Raw genomic sequence first — 10,704 nt, 5'->3', positions numbered from 1 at the left:
AGTCTAATGTGCCTTAGCCATGTGGCCAAATGGAGAGCACATCAGCAGTGCATCTTAGCCAGATTGAAGGTTTGAGAGCATGTTTTCCATGGGCTAGAGGGAGAGAGAGCCCATGTCTGTACCTTCAATCTGTTTATAAATAATATCATTTCAAGTGAAGTAGCCAGAATGAATGTTAAAATGAAAAAGTTCGGTGAAAAAAAACATTTTTTCTAGGTGGTGAAGCTTGAGAAAGAATGTTTGCTATGTCAAGCATGATATTGCTGGCAATGGTAGGAGTCAAGTTGCAAATACCACGTTCTACATGCAGCATAAAGTCTAAAGATGGAAACTTGACATGGAGCTACTGCAAAGTAGTGGCTAAGGATGCTAACAGCTGACTTATCAAGCCTTCTAGATAAAAAGGTTTGTGATAACTTGAAACAGCTGACTCTGCAATTGAGAAAAAAATCTATGCAAATTGTTATATTTCTTAAAATGTTTCTCTTTTATTTTTAGAAATTTTTATGGTCTGATTTATCTGATATATTAGAGAGAATAGACTGAAGTTCAGGATTAATAATTGTAGACCATTCTGCTTGAAGATAGTTAATAGTGACATTGACAGCAAATAGAGTAGCACGTGTTGCGTCGATCTGCTCTTGCAATAGAGCAAAGCTAGCGTACCAAGTGTTTACCAAGTTCCCTTTTTCCACAACTTATCACATGATGGTCTGACTGGGAGATCTGCTAACATCTGCCTAGAAGATCATAAAAAAATATGTCACCATAAGTATGGCGACACAGTCAGGGCTTGCTGATCCTGCCTTGGATATTTTGCACAGAAAAAACTACTATGCTTCACCACAAAAAATTCAAATTTGAAACACATTTTTTTAGAATCAACAACATATTTAAAAAATTGACCTAATCTTAATAAATATGGTTGTATTAAACTTCCCAAGATTTGGGAAGCTATTTCTTACCTCCCACCCAGGCCAGCCAACATAGATGGCACCCCTCATAGGACTTAAGGCTTTCAGTCTAATCTTTCCCACTTATTGCTTTGTGCAAATTTGTGAGTGTTTTTTGAAGTTTTAATATTGTTTCCCTTAAGATATCTTAGTGACTAAGATGAAATATAGGAGTGATTAGATGTGTTATTAATTATTTATATGTGCTGTATTTATTCCATTAAATCTTCAAATGAGTTCAAATCGGCATAAATCTAAATAGTTGACTTTACAAGCTTGATAAGACCGCATCTGGACTACTGTTCTCAGATATTATCCAGGGTTCTGCAAAGATGAGGAAACAATGAAAAAAATCTGGCAACAGCTGAACAAAATCATATCTGGCTTGTGGAACTTTGCATGTGTAAAGTTCCACAAGCCAGCTTGTTTAATTAGCCATTTTGTGGCTTCCAAGTTTGAGAAATAAATGGAGGAGAAGAGGCATGACAGAAACAAACAAGTTACTAAGGGGATCTGACAGCATAGATATATAGGGCAAATTTTGCAGCTTATGGCAAGTTGTGGTCTGAACTCTGGGTCATCTCTGAAGCTGAGCTAAGTGTGTTCTCATAAGAAAGCATTTGAAGTCCAGAATTTTTTTTCATGGCATATGGTGAGTAAGTGGAATAAGCTGCTTATGGATGTTATGAGTGTGTCTTTGGTGAACGTTTTTAAGGAGAGATATGCCGTGTACCAAGGAATTACATCTTCATACACTTTATCACTTTGCATTGAGAAGAGAAATGGTGAATTTTGTTATCCCAAGCATACTCTTTCCCCTTAATGGATATGTGCAAAGACGTCGACAAATAAATGAGTTGAAAGGTGTTGTCACCCTTCCTTATGTCTACGGTTGTGGACAAAATTTCTCCAAAGTCATGACATAAAAGTGGCTTTCACTCCAGTAGGCAAAATCACCTGACTTTTATAGCCTCTGAAATCTCCTCATCCTCCCATCAAGAACAAGTACGTGTCTGCAAGATTTATTCAAGTGGCATTTGTTATGTTGGTCAAATAGGACATTCCAGAGAAATTCATGTCAGAATTTAAAGATATTAAAAAAAGAAATCTGATTTTTTATATATATATATATATGACTAATGGCGGCCATCCCATACTTTGGCAAAGAACAGAAATGGTGTAACACATTTGTCTTGTCAGAAAATAAAGCAGCTTCTGAAATGCTGCACACTTGTGCTCAGTGTGCAGCATTTCACTCATCAGATGTTAACTTGAGTGTACTCTGTGACACATTTATTCCTGAATGAGGTCAATTTATAAGCTTTTGGTAATGCTTTGGCTAAATTTTAGCCTGTGTAAGTGCCAGTGTTGAAACAGATATATTAACTACTTATGTTTTAATCAGTCTGTGAAGAAAAAAAAATAAGTGATACAAGATCATTTTTTTTAAATTAATAGTACTGTTTTTTTTCACTGTTTTCTCTTCTGACACTTACATATTGTAAATCGCTTTTATGCAAAAAGGCAGATGATTTCTTATAAACTTACATAGAAAACATCCAGTAATCATAACGTTCAATTAAAAAAAAAAAAAAACCTTAGGCCTGCACATATAACTACATTAGAGTGTTTCTGAATTCTGATTGGCTTTTAAACATTATCAGATGGATGGGGTAGTCATGTCGCATGACATGGTGACAACTCAGAAAACAGTTGAAAAACATTTAGGAATCAATATAACTAAATAAATATTTTGGGAAAGCAAATTCTTTTGTCTCAGCTTTCCAAGTTTTAATATCCAATATTAATAACCTGAAGAAAGCTGATTGATTCAGCCAGAGAGAGAGACATGTGGCGAAAGAGGCAGTGAAGGAAAAGAAGAAAGTATATAGAATGTTCCTGGCAAGTCAGCTTGTGCTCATAGATAATACAGAGAAAATGTAAGAAAGTGAAGCACTGTGTAAAACTAGCTAAACAAAATTCATGGGAAGACTTTGGTAAGAACATAGAAAATAAATATCAGGAAGGTGGCTATTGAAAAAGCTTAGAAACTGAGCAAAAAAAGTGCTATAAAAGGAATCAGAGTAAAGATGACATGAAAACTGAAGATAATGATATTCTAGATGTCTGGGGAATTACTTTGAAAGATTGCTAAATCAAACAAGCAGTGACAGCATGGTAGCAGAAAACTCCCAACAGGAATGCAGTCTGGAATACATATTCATACTTGAAGTAGAAAAAGTCATAAAAACCCGAAATATGGAAAGGCAGCTGAAGTAGATGACAGCCAGAAATGCCCAAATATGGAGGTATAAAAGATTTATGGTGGCTACATTACATAACTCAGAAGGCCTGGTAAGAGAGGTGAATTCCAAAGGATTGGAGTAGAGCTCATAGTATCCATCTCTAAAAAGGAAAATAAAACTGAATGTGAGAATTAGAGGTATTTCCCTATTGAGTATTCCTGCTAAGATTTATGCAAGTATACTCGAAAAATGGCTAACAACAATTGTGGAAGGGAAGCTTGCTGAAGAACAAGCTGGTTTCAGGCCAAAAAGAGGTTATCAGGATCGGATTTCACTTTAAGACAAATAGTTGAGAAATCTTGATCTGGCAAAAGCATATGACAAGGTGCCAGGAGAAAAGCTCCTCAAAATGTTATAGTTATAAGGTGTAATGGGACATTATATCAAGCAATACAAGTCTCTATTTAAGTTGTAAGTCACCAGTTCGAATGGAAGATGGTTTGAATAAAATCAGGTGTACGACAAGGGTGCACATTAGCTCTTTACTTTGTGCACATGATGTTATACTTCTGTACTTCTGAATAAATCCAGTCCAAGTGTGCAAGAGTTCCTGACTAAATTGAATAAACTGTTGTAACAGGTTTGGTATGAAAATCAGCAATAAAAAGACAAAGAACAATGAAAATAGGTAGAAACATTGAAAGCATCAGATGTATCCTGAATGGTGAACCTATAGAATAAGTAAAACATTTCAACTAGGGACTATGGCAGATTAAATTGGAAATAGACAACAGAATTAGTAAAGTTGGTAGCTGAATAAATTGATATGGAATAAGAAAGAAATTAATCAAAACATTAAATTAGCTGTATACAAGACAGTGTTCAAACCGGGGGGGGGGGACCCTTGCTATGGGAATCAAACATGGTGGTAACTAACCACTTCGGGTCCCAAATAAGTAAGGTGGTGGTATTTCACCAGGTGATGAAAGTTATCCACCACCTAGCAAGAGTTGCCATTTATCTCTTTACAGCTGGAATACTTGCTGTTACCAGAGCTCCTTTAGTGGAAAGGAGCACTGCTGATAGCGAGTATTCCAGCTGTAATTAAAACCACACCATGAGAAAGCTGGGTTGACTTTATCAGAAGAGGCTGTATATTATCTGATCATCGGCCCATTATATATTTTCATAGTATCCATCTATATATATATATATATATATATATATATCCATCTATATATATATATATATCCATCTATATATATATCCATCTTATATCAAGTATCCATCTATATATATATATATATATATATATATATATATATATATATAGATGGATACTATGAAAATATATAATGGGCCGATGATCAGATAATATACAGCCTCTTCTGATAAAGTCAACCCAGCTTTCTCATGGTGTGGTTTTAATTACAGCTGGAATACTCGCTATCAGCAGTGCTCCTTTATTATCACATTATTAATATATATATATATATATATATATTAATAATGTGATACACTTTTTTGCTGCTTGTATATGAGAAATATATGACTTCTTCATTAATTCAACCTTTGTATCTTCTTGGGTCTGGCTTCCACTGATGACGTTTATTAATGCTTGTCATTAGGTTTGCTAACTCAGTCGTCAAAATAAGATTGATAACACAAACACTCAAGAAGAAGAAGAATGAAATCAGTGAAATTAATGAAAATAGAGAAATAACCACAGTCATCGCATTTTAAAGTCATGAAAATTCAGCCAGACGGTAGTAGGAACTATGAAGCATGCAAGAACTGTCCAGGAGTTGAACTAACACCTGCCCATATCTATTCTTGTCCAGCAATTGCTGCTGCTCTACAGAAAATTTACAATAACCTTGAGGAAAGCTCTACTCCATCAAAGTTCAACAGATTGCCAAAGCAGTTCTACAGTTCCACGATCAGATCTAGAAGCTCTTCAGTGGACTCGACAACAACAACATCACGTTTGCTTATGTTTTTTGCTGTCACTGGGTGGAATCACCACTGAGTTTTCTGTCATGGAGTGATTCCAGTCAGGAATAATGAGTTTAGTAGTATTCCTTTAGGGTCACTCCATAAGATTTATATCAGTCTTCTAGATCACTCAGCATTTTTTGAAGTAGTATCCTCGCCCTTAAACATGCTTCAATAAAGGTTGAAGCCTGTCTGGATAGTGCTCCTCCCTTAATGCAACATTATGCACTTCTGAAAGGAAGTATGTTTTGCATTATGAGGTACTAAGGTAATTGATGTGAAATGCAGGTGGAGTAAATGATATTTGACCAGAAATGCTTGAGTATGGGGGTTATAAAAGTCTTACAGTGGCTGCTATGCATAGTTCAGAAGGTCTAGACGAATTCCAGATGGAGTAGAGGTCTCATAGTACCCATATACAAAAAGGGGAATAAAACTGAATGTGAGAATTACACAGGTATTTCTCTACTAAGTGTTTTTCTGGTAAGATTTATGCAAGTATACTTGAGAAACAGTTGAGAATGCTTGTAGAAGGGAAGCTTGATGATGAACAAGCTGTATGCAGGCCAAATAGAGGATGTCAGGATCAGATTTTGACTTTATGACAGATAGTTGAGAAATCATGGAATATAACAAAGATCTGTATTTAAGTTTTGTAGATCTGGAAAAGGCATATGACGAGGTGCCAAGAGAAAAGCTATTCAAAACCCTAATGTTGTATGGTGTCAATGGGGCATTATATCAAGCAATACTTGGTCTTTATTTGAGTTGTAAGTCAGCAGTTAGGATTGAAGGAAGTACAGGAAGATGGTATAATGTTAAATCTGGTGTCAGACAAGGACTTACATTATCTCCTCTGTTATTCATTATCTATATCGATCTCATTATGAAGGAAAGTGGTATTAAACCTGATATCAAAATTGAAATGTTAATTTCAGCTTTTCACTTTATGCCAATGATGTTATACTTCTAAGTAAATCCAGTACAAGTCTGCAAGACTCCCTGACTGAATTGAATAACTGTTATAATAGATATCGTATGAAGGTGAGCAATAACAAGACAAAGACAATGAAAATAGGCAGAAGCATTGAAAATATCAATTGAACATATAGAAAAAGTAAAACATTTCGGCTACTTAGACACGATTTTTTAGTGAAGATGGTAAATTAAATATGAACATTTAATTTATTAAAGATTAATTAAAGAGAGAAATTAGTCAAAACACTAATTTGTCTGTATACAAGACAGTGTTCAAGCCAATTTTAACTTATGGATCTGAGAGCTGGGTTAGAAATAAAACACTTGACCAAAAGACAAAGACTAGAGACTGCAGATATGAGAGTCCTGAGAAAGAATAGAGGCATGAACATATGGCATCAATATCATATTAAAAACGAGATTATTAGGAAAGAACTTGATTGTTAGCAGAGCTAATCTTAGGTGGTATGGTCATTTAAAACAGAATAGGAGAGGAAAGTTGAGCAAAACAAGTGTTCTCTGCCATGTTTGCAAGAAAAAGACCCAGAGGAAGACCAAGATATAGGTGGATTGATACAGTAAAAAGTGCCTTAGAAGACAGAAATATAAGATCTAATAATGTTGAGGTCTTGACAGATAACAGATTGATTTGGAGGAAAATTGTAGATAGGAAGTTAGTAACGATGTAAGTTTTTCATGTAGTACTATCATATCCTGTACATCCCCTTGATGTTACATGTCAGGAATTTGATGATGATGTAAGTGATGTGAAGCCATCAGCTTCTATATACAATTAGCATCATGAAGATAGTTCATGTACAAACTTTGTGTTCTTACACTTGGATAAAGGATTAAATAAGAATAAAATTTCTTGGCAAGTATAATTTACTTTCTAATCTTGTGAAAACCATTCTCACCCATCTTTAGGCACAAGCTACAGAAAGGTTTTGTGAAACTGACATGTGACTCTGAGGCCTGTTTGTCAAGTTATCATGTTGTGGCCTCTCATTCACCCTTTGTAATTGGTTTGCCAGTTTCCTACTGGGTTGTTCACTGTGTCATTGTGGATGGCATCCTTTCTTCTGGTTTCCCGGCAAGATGAAAAGGGGAAAAATTGTCCTGACACAATGTTCCCCTCTGAGAAGCATCTCAACAAGTTCCTTCTTTCTTCTTAAACACTTGCATGTACAAACACATCATTGATGTTTGTTTTTTCAACCTACCATGTGTAGAAGTAATATTAAAAAAAAAAAAACACTATTAAAAATAATTATTATAAAAAAGTGCCTTTATTTCAGTTTAACAATTCCACAACTTAATATACAGCATCAAAAGCTATGAGCACTAATGTTAAAAGAAAAAAAAATTCTGCAAGCTCTCACTGCTTCAAAGTTTCTATAAAAAATAAACTATGAATTTAAATTGTATTGATGTGTTACCAGTATGAATTTTTTTCTTTTCTAGAATTCATCTTTGTTAAGCAGAATAAAAGATCTTGAAGGACTCTTAAAACAAGAGCAAGATTGGCATCATGCAGCACTACAAGCAAAAGATGATGAGATTAAAGAACTTCAGGAAAAGATGACAAAGCAGCTTCAAGAATATCAGGACTTACTTGATATTAAGGTGGCACTAGATTTGGAGATCATGGCATATCGCAAACTGCTAGAAGGGGAAGAAAGCAGGTAGGTGCTCACTGTTTTTCTATTCTTCTAATCACTCATTTTTTCCAGCTATTGTACATTATATTACAGCTAATATGATTTCTTTACATTTAACCTTTAACTGGACATGTCAGCATGTGATGATACCTTATAATTCAGAAATCGTGTCAGATTGTTGAATGTGTGAAACTGAGAATCCTGTATTATCCTCATCAGAATGCTGTTGAGGTTGTTTTTGTAACTGTTAGAAAGGAGATAAATCAAAATGAAGTTTCCATGTAACCAGTGGTGAGCTATGGAAATTTTAACAAAGGGCTCTTATTAATACAGCTTGTGTACAAATTCCAATAAAAAATTATGAGAGGACAATCAGTCTCTAAATGCTATCATTTTTAAACAAACATTTCATGATCTAAACATGAAATATTTCCACACAATCAACTGTGTTAATTTATCTTACATAAGAAAAACATTTTTTTGCTCTCAAAATATAATAATAATGAAATATTTTATAAAACATTTAATTGGCTACTCGTTTTATCATACAATTGGCTACCAGAAGGTAGAAGGTAAAGATAGTACATGCGCTTATTTTATTTTCAAACTTGGGTGCATTCGTTATAGAGGAGTTGAAACAATAATTCCAAATAATCTATACACTGCCGAATAGACTAATTTTTGTTAGGTTACCGTATGAATTTGTTGCTTAATATATTTCAAAAAAAAAAATTCTTTTTTTGCAAAAATAAAAAAGTAAACAAGAACAAGGGGCTTGCAAATTTGAGAAAAAATTAACAAAGGGCTCACGCGAGCCCCTTATAGCTTACCACTGAATGTAACCATTAACAGTTCATCTATAAGAAGAAAAGTGGTTGTAGCTGTCCCACACCATGTTGCCATGTTCCTGAAACTGAAAAAGTTCTGCCTTGTATTTCCTAGTTACATCTTTCATATAGATATTGGAATATATCTGTATAGATATAATTGTATTTTCAATAAATTGTAAAAAAAAAAAAATTCACATTTTTGTTTTACAGTGTCACACAGGTCACATTGGCCAACTCTTCAGGAGCACTTTCTGTGAGTTGAACTATGTTGTCATTATTCACTTTGCATTTCGGATTGCTAAGCCCACTATTTCTTCACTCAATTTACAAAGGTTTTCATTTTTTCAAAACTTCCAAAATCATGCACAAACCTTTTTAATGTCTTTTTCCATATGCTACTCATACATTGAAAGGTCACTTCATCCCAAGCAGTATTTTTAATAGCATGATAAATATTGAATGCTTGCCAGATTGCATGAGAGCCTGATCATTTCCATCTTAGTTCCATCATAATTCCATCTTAGCTCCACAAATTTGGAGCTAAGATGGAATTATGTTGCTTTTCTTCTACTCATCAAGAATGATGCTGTATTTAGTCTCGAATTACAAGGTCAAAGGCACTTTCTCATGCATGTTCCTGTAGCACCCTTGCTAATATTCTATCCATTCCTAGGGCTTTTCCTCTATGTAAAGCACCTGTTGATGGTGGAGGGGACCTCCCAGTGACAGTTCTGGCCCTTTTCATTCTTCCTCTTTTCTTTGTGTATTCTTTGCTCATATCTTCTCTTGAATCTTTTTTACTATCCTATCTTCCTGACTGCCATCTAACATCTTGCTGTCATGTTTGCTGTGCAGCATATTGATACACCTTTTGACAATGGAAGCAAGAAACAAAAGAAGTGATGAAAAAATGTCACCCTTCATTCAAAAGGGTATAAGGAGGGCTGGCTGGTTCTCCCAAAATTGTAAAGAAACTGCATTCTGGCAATGTCCTCATAGAAACATCATGTCAACAACATTCTATTTGGATATTGGAATATATTGAAACTGAAAAACTACTCAGAGCAACGTTAGTGGGTGGAATATCAATAACAGCTACATCTCATAAAACACTCAACTGTAGAGGAGTGATCTCAGAGTGGGATCTCCTAGATGTCGCTGATGAGGAGATATGTTCAGAACTGAAAGAGCGGGGTGGGGGGCAGATATGAGGCACATCATGATCCATAAGGATGGTCACCTGGTTCCAACTAGAAACATCACCCTCACATTTGATACTTCTAAGCCTCCAACATCTGTTAAAGCAGGGTATCTTGACTGTACATCCCTAATCCACCAAGATTCTTCAAATGCCAGAAATCGAACATGTTCAAATTGCCTGTTGTAGCTCTGCCACCTGTGCCCAATGTAGTAGTAAAGAGCATGATAACTAATCTTGCTCTGCCAAGAAAGCTAAATGTATAAACTGTCATGGATATTATCCAGCGTACTCTCGTGCATGTCAGTGGAAAGATGAGAAAGAAATACAAAAAATGAAAATAGAGCAGAACATATATCAGGATGCAAGAAGAAAGTTAGCCACCACCACACCTACTCTGAGATCCTCTTATGCTGAGAAGTAATAGTAAAGAAAATGTCAACAGTCACTCAAACTTACATGTCTATTCCACCATTTGATAATTTCACTATATCTGAACTTAATAATTATGACTGTTTCTCTGTTGAGAGCATTAATCGTACAATGGACCCCCCCCCTCCAAAAATGGTTCCATTCGATGAGAACTCCCTTGTGAAAAAATTTATAGCAAGGTTACTTAAAGACAAACCACCAGAACCTTCCACAGAAAAAATGAATGCTTCAGTATCCACTGAAATCAACTTTAACTTATCGAGTGATCCTGACAGATCTGATGATGTATTGAATATTTTTCAAGAGGAAGAGATGGACACTCGTCATCCATACTTACCAAAATCTAACGAGAAATATAAACCCAATAAGGGCAAGTCCTCAACTTCCTGGAAACCAGACAAATCTACAAAG

General features: G+C 35.1%; 1 protein-coding gene across 1 annotated transcript in view; it reads left to right on the top strand.

Annotated features, from left to right (window-relative positions):
• The window catches only part of Lam (Lamin), a 170,709-nt gene that overhangs the window by 82,600 nt on the left and 77,405 nt on the right, over positions 1 to 10,704 (top strand). The window contains exon 6 of the mRNA XM_090402545.1: positions 7,637 to 7,857. Coding sequence (XP_090258671.1) covers positions 7,637 to 7,857 — 221 coding nt within the window. The remainder of the gene's footprint in view (positions 1 to 7,636; positions 7,858 to 10,704) is intronic.

This window comes from Typopeltis vanoorti, chromosome 13 (genome assembly GCF_054136105.1).
Source record: "Typopeltis vanoorti isolate ZY-2024b chromosome 13, IOZ_Tvanoo_1.0, whole genome shotgun sequence".
Lineage (NCBI taxonomy): Eukaryota > Metazoa > Arthropoda > Arachnida > Uropygi > Thelyphonidae > Typopeltis > Typopeltis vanoorti.
This window is presented reverse-complemented; position numbering and strand designations above follow the sequence as displayed.